The 17,072-nt window shown below is 45.5% G+C and overlaps 1 protein-coding gene and 1 long non-coding RNA gene across 6 annotated transcripts; one reads left to right on the forward strand and one right to left on the reverse strand.

The window, feature by feature from the left end:
• Positions 1 to 5,209: 5,209 nt before the first annotated feature.
• On the reverse strand, positions 5,210 to 6,939 carry LOC124664413 (protein ASPARTIC PROTEASE IN GUARD CELL 1-like). The gene has a single exon (XM_047201940.1). It carries the CDS (start codon positions 6,937 to 6,939, stop codon positions 5,434 to 5,436), a length of 1,506 nt encoding a protein of 501 aa, XP_047057896.1. The 3' UTR covers positions 5,210 to 5,433.
• Positions 6,940 to 12,537: 5,598 nt separating this feature from the next.
• Positions 12,538 to 15,667, forward strand: LOC124661894. Of its 5 annotated transcripts, none has more exons than XR_006990328.1 (6): positions 12,538 to 13,048; positions 13,127 to 13,190; positions 13,332 to 13,427; positions 13,562 to 13,768; positions 14,156 to 14,213; positions 15,438 to 15,667. It is a non-coding gene; the product is annotated as an uncharacterized LOC124661894 (long non-coding RNA). The 5 variants fall into 5 exon arrangements; XR_006990329.1 differs by having other exon boundaries at positions 13,332 to 13,378; XR_006990326.1 differs by having other exon boundaries at positions 12,538 to 12,729; positions 12,844 to 13,048; positions 13,332 to 13,768.
• The last annotated feature ends 1,405 nt before the right edge of the window (positions 15,668 to 17,072 follow it).

Below are 17,072 nucleotides of genomic sequence, written 5' to 3' on the forward strand. Positions count from 1 at the left end.
TCTTGAAAGACAATGCATGCTTTCCCACGGCAAAACTTGTGCTCGTCCCAAACAGTGATACAATCCACCAACGTCGTGGTCGTTGGCCGAAAAAGCAAAATAAAACGTGGTAGGGCAACGCTCGATCTTGGCTACGAGCGAAAACAAATACGGAGTATATAATTTTTTTAAACGCCCAATCAATTAATTTAGAAAGAGTATGACAAAAAAAAGTCTAAGAGATTATTACAAAAGCCTAACTTTTTGTTTGCTAGGTAGAAAAGACTACTCTCTTGGCATTATTTTTGCTCAAACACTTTGCACCCATGATAACCTATAAATGGTACTTTTTCTTTATTTCATCTAAAAGTACAATGGGGGGTGCATGCTTATAATGAAAGATCTTGCATTGCACTGGTTCCAAAATCTCCCAAGAGGTGAGCAAAGTGAGAGAGCCCAAGACATTGTGTTTCAGGACATGTAGCTTCAAAGTTGAATGGTGTATCAGCAGTTAACGGGCAAGTGTGCGACCCAGTCCGTAGTTTGCTTCACATAATGGGAGTAGCTCGCAATTTGGTTACCCTCTCTTTTCCAATTTATCGACGGTCCAAAGTATGTTTCGTGCCGCAAGTCAAGGAAAGAACCTAGATTTAGGAGGAGCCCAACCCTTCCATCTTTTTCATGCTGGACAAGATATATCACAAGAGTTGCATCTCATAAGCCGACTTGGTTTAGAAGTCCCTAATTAAATCTCAGGAAATTGTTCAAGATGTTCGGAGGTGAAGTTTTGCCCCACGTCAACCTTCCCGATCCAAGCGGTCATCGTGTAGGTGTTGGGAGGACCTTGCACTTCATTTGTTTGAATGATGTCCCCATTTCGAAGAAAAAAAAAAAGCGGCTCGATTTCAACTGGTTTTCTCCAAAGTAACCACGGGTCCTGCCGAAAGAATCCAGGAAGACGAGAACGCGCTCGTAGCGCGGTGGCTAGGCACGGCAGTGGCCTGCCAGCCCGCCCGGGTTCGATCCCCTCTGGGGACGAATTTCGGGTGTCTCACCCTGCGTAATAATCTTCAGCGCCTCCCACGTATATTCGTGCCACAACTGTCAAATCACAAAATATACGTGCTCTGTGTGTGTAGTTGTAGGTCTAGCTTGTGTACTAGGGGTGTGCGTGTGTGTGGTGTGCGTGTGGTGTGAGTTGGTACACGAGTTCAGATACTACAGCTGTACCACTGATCGAGAGGCATAAAAAAAAAACAAAAAAAAAAAAATCTAGGAAGACGCATGTCATGTGCGAGAAACATATGAGAATTCGTGGATATGAAGGGCGACAAACATGTGCTCGGTGCTGATGCATATTTTAATGGGGCCGGAGCCATGCACATGCATTGCATAGTGAGTAGCAGTATGTGTGGCTTAGTTTGCGTGGAAAAGCAGAGCGAAGCTGAAACCACACACCTTTGCTAGCGTAGCCATGGCGATGGAGGGAGGAGAGTGGGGACGAACAGAACAGTACTCAGCGTTGATTCTTCAAAGAGAGGCTCTGCAGCAATGAAGGACGATGGGCCGGGCGGGCTGGGGCAGACAAGGAAGCAAATGACGTGGGGCCTGATCGAGTAGTATCTGAGATGGGACGTCGGGCCCAGGTGCATTCAACCGCGCACAGGAACTGCTACCCACCTCATTAACCAACACGGCGAGGCTCAGGCAGAGCAGGGTGCCCGTAGGCTGAGGCTGGGCCCACCTACCATTCCTTCTCCTGATCTCATCCCATCCACCCAGCTGACTCACCATCACTCCCCTACGTACACACACGTACAGTACACTGTCATCTTAATTATAATTAAACAGACCACACACAGCGAATACAGAGATGAAAAGCGATTACGGTGCGTGCGGGTACGTGTACGTGTACCTGCTGTCCTTCTTTTGCTTTTGCTGGAACATTGTGGCATGTGCAATGCAAACCAGCAACACTCGCTCGCGTGCACCGCACAACTCCTCCCCGCTACACTGTCTGCAAGCACGATCAACGCCGGCTCCTACGCTACGAAGCGGCTACCAAAACAAGGAACTTCCCGGCAAATTAAACAATGGATATTCGGGTACTACTTTCAAAAAACGGGGTTGCTAGTTCTGGGCTCACTTGCTTCTAATTCGAATCCTACACCATCAGATTTGCATCACATGTTTTTTATGAGTTGTCAATTTAGTTGTAATTAACTAAGGTTTTTTTTCAGTTTTAAAGGTCATCGAGTTGCAAGTCGGATTGCAACTAAAATTTTACCAGTTACAAATCAATTTGCAATTGAGATTTTTTTCATTGACAAATCACCTAGCAATATAAATTCTGAAATATAAAGTGTCATCGCTTGACTGAAAACTAAGTTAGTTCTAAGTCATATGAGAACTAGTCACAACTTTTTCAAATGACATTCAAGAGGACATGAAGGAAAAGCCTATGCGTGTTTTAATTAACAGGTACATTTTACAGAACGGATCTCAAGCCTACCCTAATACAGAGAAGACCCAAAATAGAAAATAAAAAAATAAGGTCCTCTACCACCGCTCTATGATTGCAAGCTCTAGCCACAGCCATCCTCGTCGGAGCTGGGGAAGGGACGACTTGGAGCCAAGAGGAAGGAGAGTTATGTCACAAGCTTAGAACGGGGCTTCCGCTTGGAGAATTGCCATTCTCTCATCTCCTAGGTTTTAGGAACAAAGGAAGGCATCTCCTAGGTATCCATGAGGCCTGCTCCAACTCATCGTGAGTATACACATACACATACACAACGTTACAACTGCAACATTGAAATTCAGAACAAGACCTAAACAAAATTTAACCTACCAGGGCGCACATGAGGAAGATTTAGTGTAGATGTACATCACTAGCATACCTAATCGACTTACATAGGATAGATTGAGCAAGATTTGAGCAGCTATACAAGAATTAGTGCTAATGGCCAAATAAGCTATAGCTTCCATACAGACCCAAAATTTCAATCTGTAGGTACATCATGCACGTCAATTACTACCAACAATCAACATGCGACCACAGATCTATCGATTCCTCTACTCGGATCGACAACATGCTCAAAAGGCTAGCTAGTTAGGATCTGAAGAAGTCACCACCATTGAGATGAAGCAAGCGACGAGCTTGTAGAAGATGCGGAAGACCACTTGCCACCGCCATCTAGCAGCAATTTAGGTAGATGCTGCCGCTTACGTGCTCCTCTGTGAAGCCCCTCATCGGGACGGATAGAGCTCGATTGGGGGGAAATGGTGCTACGATTTTCGAAGTAAACCGAGTGGTGATATATAAAGGCTTTGAAGCAGGGGGAGGTGACCAAATTGTCGCGCCTACTTTCTGAGGATGCACACGAGCTTGTGCCATTTTCGAGCCTGCACCGGAGGGCGTGGCCTTTCATCTTTTTTGCAAGCGTATAGTCTGGCTCACTGAACGGGAAAATCAAACGCGTCCAGTGCAGCCAAAATGTACCCCAAAAATTATGCGGGCAGAAATCTAAAATCGGGCCTCTAGAAACGCATCCGTCTTCCCTCTAGATCTTTCACACTAGACTTCTAGTGGTAGTAGTATAATTACCCAGGTGAACACACTTTGGATCGACAAAAATAATCAATCAATCAAGTGGGTCACGACAAAGTCAGCAGTAGGAGAACATCTCACTCCCAAAGCAGTCACGGTCAGCACCTTGCATGCATGCATGCATGCAAAAGCAAGAGCATGTGATGCGGGAGACCGATCGGTCACCAGCAAAGTTTATAATTATTATTAGGGGTCCATGCCAATATGCCATGCCAACAACCAAAACATACTTTGGAATAGATGTCTTATAAGGCTGGTGCCAATGCATCACCCTTATAACCTCTCAGCTTTTATACTCACTATCACCCCACTCTCACCTCACTCTCACCCTACGGTGCTAGTGCACGGGCTATAGTGTCAGCTCTCACTTCTCTCTCCTCCCTACCGCCTCCCTACCGCCCCCACTAGCACCGCTATCGCCTCCCTCTCGCCCCGCTCACGCCTCCAACGCGGGCTATAGGCGGGCGGTACGCGCCTACCGCCGGGCGGTGGAACCACCGCCCGCCGCTACCGTCTCGCCCGCCTACCGCCCCGCTACCGCCTTGCTGCGGGCGGTATCGCCCGCGCTATAGCCTGCGTTGGCACTAGCCTAAGATGGGATAATTTAATTTTTTTATCATGGACGCATGTGACATTTCTTACCTACACTGGGGGGGGGGGCTCAGTACACCAAGCTAACCAGGAATAAAAATCTTAATTTCTAACTAAAATAATGTCACTGAATTTTACGTGCAGCTTATAACTATCACGAATCATGATCAATTCTACCGTCTAAGATATTTTCTATTATTGTATCTCATGTGTGACATGAATCACAAAACAATAAGATAGTTTGGAAAGTTTTTGTGGGTTGAAATTTCATGTAGAACTAAAAAGATATCACATACCAATAGCTCATAGGGATGTAAACGGATCAGAAATTGATGTTAACGTATCTTATATACCATATTCTCACGACAGATTCATAGCGGATCGAATAATGACCAGTTACGGATTCGAATCCTGAAATATAAGACTGTGGATTCAGAAGAAAAATGGAGCTGAATGGGGATGGAGTAAAAGTAATCAGATATTTACATGCATAAGTAGATCCGTAAACTATACAACTGAAGATAATTTGTAAAAGAAAAACACTCATATTCGATAGAGTGATTATATACGTGAGCTATAGTTTAATGGACGGACTCGGCAACTCACTAAATACAAAGATACAAACTCGACAACTCACTAAATACAAAGATACAAACTCGACAACTCACTAACTGCTACATATGCTCTATTTGCTTTGACGTTTCGGATCAAAATCAGGTTATTCAAATTAAAGGATAATCTTAAATAATTTTCGGATATGGATATCAAGTGATGTTTACCATACCATATGAAATGTTGTATTCGTTATCAAATTTAGAATCAAATATCCTTATCCGTTGATTTTCTTCAAACTTGATATACATTCTTTAAAACGGATATAAAACCGAATTAGGTGCAAAAACTATTCACTGAGAACAAGCAAAACGGCTATTTCAGACATGAAGAAAACAATTCACTGAGAATAATTTACTCATGAACAAATTCGTTCAGGCACGTAGTACACGTAGAGAGATCCATGGCGAGCGAGGTCGAGCTCGAGCTCGTCGGCATGCACAGAGGTAGACAGACGACGACGACTACAAGGACACTTACACTAGACCCATCAATCACGCACAGGCTGGCACTCCTTGTCTTTGTCCTCGCGCCTTTGCCTTTTCCCAAAGCCCCACTGTCTCCGCTACACTCCACATTTGCACTTAATTACCGCACACTAATCACTCCCTAATTAACCAGCCAAGCCAAGCTAAGCTCAGTAGCTAGCACTTGTTGGCGGTGAAGCCGACGGTGCTCTTGGCGGTGTCGAAGCTGACCCGGACGCCCTGCTGCTGCACGTTCCCGATGATGGACACGGCGCCGCTGGTGCCGGCGAAGGCCAGGCAGTAGGTGCCGGCGCCGTCGACCGGGATGAGGTAGTTCTTGGCCGGCAGCTTGAGCTCCCCGCCGCCCTCGAACCGGAGCGAGACGGCGGGGACCTGCACGCTCGTGCGGCCGGAGAGGTCGTAGCAGGTGTCGAAGAGGGAGACGCCGGAGGTGCGCGGGAGGGACTGCGTGCCTTGGATGAACGCGTCGCGCAGCGCGGAGTAGGCGGTGGTTTGGAGACGGGTCACGGCCGTGCCGGAGTCCACGATGACGCCGCCGGAACCCGCGTCGTCCATGGCGAAGGCGGTGGGGGAGATGGGGAGGGTCTGCCCGCCGACGGAGATGCCGGTGAGGGACACGTAGTAGAAGGTGCTGGTGCGCGGGCTGCGGATCAGGGGTGCGGTGACGACGGGGTTGGGGTTGGTGGACTGGGAAGAGTCGGGGGCGTCGGAGCCGAAGTGGAGGGTGGAGGCGGAGGGGGAGTCGCGGTCGACGAGGCAGTAGGAGAAGGCGGTGGCGGAGATCTGCGACGGGAAGGAGAGCGGGCCGCCGCCGAGGGCGAGGAGACCGGCCGCGCCGACGAAGAGGCCCTCGTTGTCGTGGCCGCAGCCGATGGCGACGTCGGACACCGGCGCGGAGTCCCCGAGCGTGAGGGTCTCGGACACGAAGTCGCCGACGGTGTAGGAGCCGTCCCCGTAGGCGACCTCGTAGAGGCAGGCGCCCGTGGCGTTGCGGCAGGCGGCGGCGTCGAGGTCGCGGCAGCGCGGCGAGTCGCAGCCGACGGCGGCGTAGGAGGTGGAGAGGGATGGGTCGTAGACCGGGTCCGACTGCGCGTAGCAGTCGGCGCAGGGCTGGCACTGCAGCCAGGTGACGTCGCTGCCGGTGTCGAGGACTAGGTAGAGCTGGCGGGCAGGGCGGCCGATGCCGACCCGCGAGAAGTACTCGCCGCTGCCCTGCCCCACGCCGGAGACGATGGGGCCCTGGATGTCGGCGGCCGAGGCGGCGAAGAGCGGGTCGGTGCTGGCCGGGAGGAGGGTGGAGGTCGTGATGCCGTCGGCGGCGAGGGTCGCGCGGGCCGTGATGGCGGCCGCCCGGGCGGCGTCGCGGTGGAGGCGGGCTAGGACCAGGGACTTGTAGCTCGGGTGCCGGCCCTGCTGCGACGGGAGGAAGTCGCGGGAGTGGAGCCGCAGCGAGAGGCGGCCCTCGGTCGCATGGACGTCGTCGGTGGCGGCGAGGGACTGGTGGAGCGGGAGCGCGTCGCGGGAGACGGCGGCGTGGGCGCGGGAGAGCGACGCTGCCACATCAAGCGTCTCGGTCTCCGTAGCCGGCGCGGGGTGGCGGGAGAGCGCCGGCGGCGGGCAGGCGAGCAGCAGGACGAGGAGGAGGAGCGGGAGCTGCTGCATTGTGGCGCGCGCACAGGTGGTGGTGGGTGGAGTGGAGTGAAGAGTGAGTGACTGAGGAAGAGTGTAATGGAATGAATGTAGCGTGTGTCGCTGCAGCTAGCGGTGAAGACGGAGGAGATCTCGCGTCATTCTTCTTCCGCTCTGCTCGTCATCGCACCGCGCGGCAGGACAAGGATGGGATCCACGGAGTTTAATGGGCACCAAGGCCAAGAATGGCAGAGGAGGCACGCTCTTGGTTCCATCCAATTTACTCCTCCCATGAATTCTTCTTTATGTTGCTGAGTACAAGTAGGTCGGGAGGGACACCATTAGAAATAGGGATCCTGGTGATTACAAACTGTGTTTGCTGTTGAGCAAAGTGATTTAGAACTGGTTGACGCCATGTGTGTTGCGAATCTACGCCACTGTTCGTCGCACCAACCTAAACGAAGTTGCTAATTCTGGGAATTGTTGTTATTACTATACCCCTCTGAGTCATCGCAGATTAGAGTTAGAAGTGTAGACTCTCTATCCAGATACATTCAAATTTAGATAAATTTAAGACGTGTATCTACGATAGGAAAATTACTAATTTCAATAGGGTAGTAGAATAATATTGTAAAAATGTTTTCATTGGCACATGAAACAAACAAAAATGTAGGCTGTAGCTAGGGTTGCAGCTGTAGGATCCCGCATTACAAAAAGGAACATCACAATGTTTAGTCAGAGTAAATTGCACTACTCGGAAAGAAATTGGGCTTGGGGGGACGGGACTGAAACTGTTTTTTGGTCCGGTACGCCCCAAATTGCTTTGGGGAACGCTTTGGGGACGCGACTAGAGATGCTCTAAGAATTGTTATTAGAGGTGATATGTGCAAGTCATAATTTTAGTAGGGTACAAAAAGGTGTTGCACGCAATTGTCATTACCAGATGAAACAATCGAACATTTGTGGTGTAGTCATCTTCGGCTAACAGAAACACACTGCCCTCGGGGCGCCAACCAGCAGCGGAGCTAGAGCATTCAGAGCCGGGGTGCCACATGGTGAAAAAAATGCTCTTTTGCAAAAAAAAAATATTGTACCCCAGGTCCTTTGCCCCCAAGCTGCATGTAGATCTTCCACTGGCGCTAACATTATTCTCTGCACTAAGACAACCCTGCATTGCCGAGAGATAATCATGAGTGGTTTCACCTTATTTCCTAGTGCCTCTCAGTCCTATGGAAATAAGTTCCGTTTGTTACTTCCTTGGGCTTCTCATGAAACTATTTTTTTTGATTGGTTCACCATTAAGACCAGAAGAGCCAATCAAGGATTTGAACTTGGTGAAGCTAGCATATGAGTGGGGGATGTGAGCGTACAGGAAACATGTCTCTTTAAAAGAAATGGATTGTAGAGAGATATTAAATACTAGCCACGTCATTTGTGCAATCTAATGACTCTACTACAACCCCACAAAAATGTTCTTAGTCGGGCATATGTCCTATCTTCATGCAATGAATAGGGATCGATATCAGCTAGGATGCATTTTTATGGTAAGATTACAAACGTTAGGTGAACGACCACCGGTGGTAAGCAACATTTAACTCGTACATAAATTTTCAGAACATGTGGTTCCTTATAACTTGTGCCACAAAATGTATGCTTGATCTCATTAAGAAAGCTTGAACGGCCAAATGGTTTTAGAAACTTGAAACTAAAAGTGGGATGTGGCAAAATGTGATTTATAATCAATATATTAAAGACATACTTTCCGTTTCGAAAAAAATTCTATTTCGATGCTTTATTAGAAGTGAATAATGATTTATGTAAGTCATAGGACACCCCATTTTGGAATCTGAAGAGTCCGACCAGTCCTGCCCCAGCGGAGGTCGACCTTGTCGTCACCTTCGGCTGTTCGGCATAGCGAGCCGCATCACGCACTGCAAACTTCAGGCAATGAACTACTGGAGTTTTATTTATCATTATTTTTGCTCCTTCAGCATCATAATTATTATATTTTACAGGAATCTTAATTGGGTTCAAGAACAGTTTTATACAAACTTGTCATTAGGCAGAGAGCAAGCATTCGGACATGTGGGGCGTAGCCATTATTGGCTAGCATCAACATTGCGCCTCGGGATGCAACTTTATTCTTCGCACTCGGACAGACTTACACCGCTGAGAAATCATAGCTATGGTTTCTCCTGATTTCCTAGTGCCTCCTAATCTATTGGAAATAAGTTTTATTTGGCACTTCCTTGAGCTTCTCATGATACTATTTATTTATTGGTTCACTAGGAAGATCGAGGATGAACCAATCTATTGAACTCTGTGAAGCCAACCTATGAGGTGGGGGACATTGGAAGTAAAGTTGGCACACATGTATGGGGGTATGGCTAAGAGACATGGATGACGGGAGTTCACTTGGCGATATTAACTTATTATCCACGGCATCGCAATAGGAGAATTAGCTAGAGTGGTTAATTACAATCCCTCCAAGGATCATTTATTGTTTTTCGATAAAGGATGAATTCCTAATATTTCAGTATTCTTGACCCTCAAGGGGTATTATATATAGAGTTATACGGAAGAGGGATAGATTTTTAGTACAAGATGGTTGGGAGTCTTATGTTTATCCTAATTCGCGTATACATAATCTAACAAGTATCTCATACACCAAACCTACAATCATGCATGGATATTTGGGATGCCACCGGATCATGTTTCTCTTCTTCGCAAACATAAGTGAACACTGGTCGTGGGGATAGGAGGCTTCAGAGAGTTTAGTCGGCCAGTTCTGTTTATCACTGCTTCCACCATGTGCTTTTTGTCACATCCTCGGCTTGCTCAAGATGTGATGCATATGTCGAGGATGTCGACCACCTCTTCTTCTCCTGCCCACTGCAGTATGGCAGCAGCTTCGAATGCAAACACCTCTATCACCTCTCTCAAGGACATGGGCGTCACCACTCCCACACTCTCTCCCTAGAGTTGTTTGGAACTCAATCGCTATCATCATCCTCTGCAAGATATGGGATGCGCGGAATGCAATGGTATTCGAGCCCAAGACATAAGCACAACGACTACAACCAGAAACATCCTAGATGACCCGACATCGGTCTCACCGTTTCAAGAAAACGGAAGAAAAAGTGGCCGCCGATCTCGTGGCGTCACCACATCTCCTCATGTGGTGAAAGATTCAAAAAAAAACCATGTGCTTTTCATGTTCGCTACCACTGACGTCGCTAGGAAACTGCAGGATATGTTGCACTGCGAAATCTTCACGGTATTCTCGCTCAGCCAACACTGCAACCATCCTTGGTATTGTCTCCATAGTCGCCGAGTTTGAATCTTCAATGGAATGGCCAACAGCAGATGCCGTGTTTAGAGTAGAAAACTATATGGCCAGAGGAAAGCATGTGTGCATCGATAGCCAGGAGATGAGCAGTGGAGCTGCTCTTTACATGATCAATTGAGATACTTCAAAGTAACAAAGTCCAACTCACCAACCTACTGGTGCGCATATGCTTAGAAGTAACGAATCTGATGGTGAACAATAAAATGGTCCATAGCTCTACAAGTGATAAGCGTCAATCTGGTCATAGTCCAACATCCGATCCTGGTTCAGGTCTCACAATGGCAAACAACAATTTACCTTTTTTTTGCGAAAATAGTATCTTTTAACGAAGCATGTACTTTAGGATTAATTTCAAGTAAACTCAAACCATGGCGATCCTTTCGTGAGGCGGTGTTTTCTGATGTTTTTTTTATGTTCATTTGAGATTATATGAATCAACTACGATCAAATATAATGGATGAATTGTGGTATTTTAGTTGATGCAGAGTTCACATATGAGTTTGTACCCACTGGTTATTTTACAGGTCAGGTCGACTGTATATAGTGAACGCACGGCGAAGGATCCCAGGTTGTCCAGGCTAAGGACGTATTTAAGCTTGGCGGCGGCGCCGGCGGCGGCTTTGGCATCGACGGCGGCGGCGCAACAAATCTAGCAGATCAAAGACTCCTGCCTCTCCCTCCCTCCCCTTTTCACTGCCTCTCCCTCCCTCCCTTTTCAACCGGCGACAGAGCTCGGCGGCGCTCGTGAGATAGACCCGGAGACCACATCTCTGTGCAATCTCGGCGGCGCCTGTGAGACGTCACCTCCGGCGTCCTCTCCACTTCCGGCTTATTATCATTGGTAAGCGCCTACTTTTCTCATCCTCCCACAGTTTTAGGGTTGGGCATGTTCAGTAACACTTTCTAGGGTTATTGGCGGTGCGATCTGCCCTGGATGTGAGCTCGTAGCAGAGCGCGTTTGTGCTAACTCTTCTTCCCAAGATGCAGTAGATGAACTTTGGGACTTGGGCTGCTGTTGGTTGTTGGTTGGGAGGAGGAACTGCACCGTGCATTCCTGTTAATTACACGGAACCCCTAAATTCTAGTGGTTGAGTTTTGTGAAAATGTAATTGAGTGTTGAGGCAGTGTTAATTTGTTGCTGGGTTGGCAGTACTAATTGATACATTGGATTCCGGGGGCGTTGTGTGGAGAGGCTTCCACCGTTGCGTACCTGGACTGACGCTTTCTGAATTTGTTCGCCAACATCTTTTAAATAACCTACTCCGGAGCAGGCTCCTGCTCCTCCGGCCATGGCGCAAGCTGGTTCAGGATGCTTGCAATTTCCTTTCTTGATGTGAATTTCAGAACTTGGTCATTGTCCATAGTTCTATAGATCTGCCTAGTTCGTTTAATCCATAATTTCCTCAACTTGTGATAGCCTCATTGAGTTCTGCAGTATACTGGGTTGGTGATAATGTTCAGTAAAGTGGCATGTTTGTAGCTAAAATGGTATGCCCATTGGTAAAGCACATCATAATTTGAACGTACTGTATGTTTTATTTTGCTATCTTCTACTGATAACTGTAAAATGCATCATGATTGCAATGAAGTGTTATAGGTTGATGGTCTATTATAGTTCGGTATATTTGATATCTTCTGAACTGTGAAGAACACTCTATCTCAATTTCCATTTATTATAGCAAGATTGGTATTGAGTACAAGTAAGTGCGACCCCCTTTGGCCTATGCCAGGGCGCTCCACGATACCCACGTCCCGCGATTCTCATGGTGTAGAAACTTGCCTAGCTTACGCCGATTGGGCCAGTTGCTGTACGATGGTTGGTCTGCCTCCACCTTTGGCCCACATGTCAATGCCTGGTTGCTGGAGGCTCAAGGGAGGAGCCCCCGAACCCTACCCTTCTCCCATCCCATTCTCCCTGGCGGCGGCTCCACACCCTCCTCTCCCGTCAGGCAGATCGCTCCCCTCTTCTCTTTCTCGTCGATGAGCGCCTCTGTGTATCCTCCGCCGTCAATCGTTGCTGCAACACGGAGATGAGGTGGCTGAGGAATGGGGGCAGATGCCATCTACTCTGCTTCCTGATTCGCCACCGCTCTGATGTCGCCGCCGACAGGTACCACCACCCGCCCCAGTGCTCCAGGAACCTCTCTCCTCTCCTCTTTTTTCTATGCTCCCGATCTCTCTGTTGTTATACCCCGGTAATCTCCTCAATGACCCGTGTGTCGGCCGCTGTTGAGAAGAGCAGGTCTACACAAGCAACCTAGGAAGGCCACCGACGTACGCCGCTCCTCGTCGATTCGTCCGCTGCTTTGGTGAAACCAATACTAATTCCAGTTCATTTAACCCGGCCCCTTTTGAGTTCATATTGGCAAGTTGATGGTTACTGATCATCTTTTGAATGCTTTTTGGTATCGTTGGGTGAAAGCGGTAAAGCTAATGTTGATCCAGAAAGTTTTTCTCATATTGACGACGTGGAGGTATCTTTATTCGTACATCTATCGAACACACTTTTCAGACTAATTGTTGCTGTATTTGAGCCTGGAAGTGTCCAGATATGTTATTTGGGATCTCTGACGCTCCATTATTTTTAGGTTGATGGATATCATAACAATGAGGAAGCGACATAGTACGAAAGTATTATTGGGAAGAATCTCTAGCAACATGAGGTAGTTCTTAGTCTGACTAGAGGGTCTACTGTCTGTTTCTTTCTAGCTTTCTTTTACAAGAACAAGCTACAAAGAAAGCTTTAGCAGCTTTGCAGTTAGAGATGTTGGCCCTGGAGACATACACTATGAGGTATGAAATCTTTGTGTAACACAGACCTCCCATGTGTGTTTACTAATTTTTTGATTGGGTCATTCATTTTTCATGTAGAGACGGAGACTTAATGAGGACACAAAGAACTCCACACCTGCTGAAACACCATAAGAAACATATGGTATGTTAAAATGAAACGTACCGATCATTTTGTTCAGCCATAGACACCCAAATATTGTTTGTCATGTGGACAATGTATTACATGTGTCAAACCAAGCATTTAAAGAAACTGACATTCAATGTGTATTGTGGTTTCTTGCAGGGACTTGGGTAAACATCAATGTCGAAGCAGTTGGTGGGTTGTACAATGTATGTTTTATTCGTTCACGTTCGCTGAATTTATAAATTCTTTGCCTATGTGAGGTTAATTGTCTATTCACAATTCATGCTTAATATATCAGTGTTACGTGGAAATGCAATTGCTACTTGCATTGACTTTTTTCTTGTTTGCGTTGTTATGTTTCCTGCTGTCGAAATCTGTACTGTGGGCAGACTAAAGATGAGGATGTCTACAATATGACTATGACAATGTTGGTTTCTAATAGCAAAAAAGTCTGAAAAAAGCAGCTCAACAAAATTCATTCTGAGTGTTGTCCCGCTCCTCTCTATCCTCCATCTATAAACATGAGTTGTTCAGATCTGCGAAAGAAGAGAAGGGGACAAATCTAGGGGAAAAGTTTGGTGAAAAAGAAGAATGAGGTAATTGTTTTCCAGTGAACAAAATCAAGTTTTTTCTGCCTTTTGATGTCATGGTTTGTGGCAGAGTGAACATATTGCCGCATATATATATGGAAGATAATAAATATGCCGAAGCCTGAATGCTTCATGACTCCAGGAATGATAATGCATATCACCATCTGATAAAGAAAAAAACATTATGTATAATATTTTATTGCATGATAATGATATAACATCATATTGGAGTAGTCAAACTTTATTTTCTTGATATATATATGTTACATCTCTATATGCTCATGGTATTGAAATTGTTTATTTCTCAAAAAGAAAAGTAGTTACTAGACCAAATATGCTATATGTATTACTGGAAACTGAAGATTCTAATATTTGGTTGGATATCTTTTGCAGGATTTTGAGGCTGCTCCGCCGTTCCATTTGGTTTAGCTTCCCAAAATCAAAGGGACAGGTTTGAATTTCACGATCTAATAATTGCATAATTTAGTGCTATTTTTTGGCTTTACTTGAGTGTTTTTGGCTGGATAGTCCTTTTTGATAGATAAACATACCAATCCTAATTCTGGACTGAAGCTTCAGGATGTTTCTCCGCTTCCTATTCATATGGGTAGATTTTCTATGTAGTTCTACCTTAATAATAGTTTGTATGTTCCAATATATATTCATGTTAGGTTCTTAGTTTTTATGTTTATACTACGATGCTTTACTTAATTACACCACAATCATGTATGGGACTAAATAGTATTTTGTTCCCCCTGCCCCTCAAATCAGTTTTGCATAAAAAATCGTTTTGTGTTCTTGATCAAATTATTGCTACATATTACGATAGCTATGTGGTTTAAAATAAAGATAAAAAAATTACATGGCCTTCCTTCATTTACGTCTACGTTTCTAAAGCTTGACTATATATGTTAGTCAATACCTTAAACGACATTGAAATTTGTGTTATACTGTTATGCTATGTTGTTAGCAGTAAGAACATCAGTGAGGTTTTCGAAAAATTATTTAGAAATTTTACTGATCATATGTTTACAAGCATATCCTATATAATGGTTCTTCTCTAATTTAAGTTTAAGCACTTCTAATTCACTGCTTGGTGAACTGAATTGATCAAAGGATGCAGAGTTATCTTTTTTTCTCTAGGAACCCGCTAGCTAGATTGGTTACTATGCCTCTGGGAAGGTGAAATAGTAAGGTTTTGAATGATTATGATCCCACCTCTTATCATCCTATTTCTTCTAGATTAATTATTGTTCTTGAATTTATCTACATGTGAGCATAACAACTTGCATAGGGCTGTATCATCTTTTGTTACATTGGATAAATCGTCTCGAAACAAAATACATTCAATGAGTCTCTGTATATGTAGTATTGTACTGTAGTGAGCTCATCCAATCTGCGATCAGTGTCTTGACCCAAGCTTCTCTAGCATGAATACTGCTCTAGGTCTTGTACATATACCATAATTTGCAAGCAGACAGTCAGACTGAATATAGCCCCATTCATCATACAATGTTGATACTCAATACACAATAAGCTTGCAAATAATAAATTGGGTAAGAATGCTAATCTTTTCGTTTTTATTTTAATTTGTTCTACTCATTTCCTGTTGTAGGTTCATGAATCATGAGTATCATAGGCAGGGCTGACTACATCATATTTTGCCTTGTATCAGGTCGTTTGGTCATCTTTATTCTTCACACAGATATGCACAGGCAGAGCACAACAGCATTCCAAACCGAGGCTGCTCAGCATGTTTTGGTGTCCAGCAGATTCCTTCTTTTCTCATGTTTACTGTTGGCATTAGCATTTGTTTCAAGTGATGTTTATTCTCGTATTTGTAAAGCATTGATTCATTCAGTTCAGTAGCACCCAGCCTGGTGTAATGTTTCTGATTCTTGTGAACTGTTGTGCACCTACCTACCTGATGAATTACTAAGAGGCGTTGGTGCCAAAACGGTTGGAAAATTCCGTCTAATCTTCCCATGGTTGGCAGTTTGCTTTAAAATTATCTTGTGCTACGTCGAACCGGTTCAGAGAATTGGAGACTTGGGTCAAAAAAGAAAAAAAGCGACCAGAACCTATATTGTGCTGTAGCGGACCTGTATGGAAGAGCGGGGCCGGGATTAGGGCGAGATTGGCCCGCACCTGGCCGGTCAGGAGCGCCCAGGGGCGGCCCAACTACTAGTTTGATTTACATGCACATGACCATGTAGTCTTTGTAGCGTCATGCACTACTGGTATTTGCAAATAACCCATTCTTACATGCCAGATGCAGTCTACTTGCTCGTAATATGAACTGGCAAGATATATGATGGCAACATCGGGTTGCTTCTTATCTGAAATAGAATCCCATTCCAAGTTTAATTTCGGTCTATTAGGACTTGGAATGCTTAGTGATGACTTGCAAATTATTATGTACATGCTACTTGAAGACAAATAGTTTTTCCATTCATACTCATCTACCAGATGCAAGTGCAGTAGATTGACAGTACCAAATACTACCTGATGTTAATTGTAGTGTACACACTAGTATATTCATCTAGGAGATGCAGGTTTCAAGATACTCATCTACCAGATGCAGTTGCAGTAGATTCACAGTACCAAATGCTACGTGACGTTTATATTTTGGCCAACAAGAGAAACGATTGACTGAACTTATATGATGTGGTTTGTTTTTTCTTCTCTTTTTTATAATCTTCAATCCTCCTGAGCTAAATTATGCCATGATGCTTTAGATCTAATTATAATATGACATAATTCTTACTACTTGATTTCATATATATTATGCATTTTCCGATGTGGTGTGCGGTGGAGCTGTGACGGACACGGACACGAGTGATGCTGACGGTGCGACTAGGCTGCCTCTTCTACTCCGTCGACTAGGCTGCTTGCCCATGGCATGGCGGTTGGGCGAGGAAGGTGCCGATGCGGTGTTGTGGTCCATAGTCTCTCGACTCGTGGTGTCCGTTGGGGAGGATGGAGCGGCGGTGATGGTGAGTGACGGAGAAGACGAGAAAGCTGACCTGGAATGGGGAGAACTCGGCGAAGACCGGCGGAACTTGGCCACTTGGGCTAGATTGGCTTGTTTGACCAGATTGTAACTCTGCTTGACTTGTTATATGTCGAGTTTGAGGCGAGTCTAGTTGCGAGTTACTCGCACACGAGTTTTGAGTTTTAATTCCAAGCCTACTTCTGGTATTGCAATAAATTGATCATTTTATTGATGTTTCGAAGTGCTTGATGTTGTCTTTTGTTTGAGATATCATTTTTTTTTACTGAAATCGAGTTTTGATTGCCACTGAAAATT

Source organism: Lolium rigidum, chromosome 6 (genome assembly GCF_022539505.1).
Source record: "Lolium rigidum isolate FL_2022 chromosome 6, APGP_CSIRO_Lrig_0.1, whole genome shotgun sequence".
Classification (NCBI taxonomy): Eukaryota; Viridiplantae; Streptophyta; class Magnoliopsida; order Poales; family Poaceae; genus Lolium; species Lolium rigidum.

Excerpts from the sequence above, each read along its gene's own strand:
- LOC124664413 (XM_047201940.1), bottom strand. The coding sequence starts at position 6,939 with ATGCAGCAGCTCCCGCTCCTCCTCCTCGTCCTGCTGCTCGCCTGCCCG.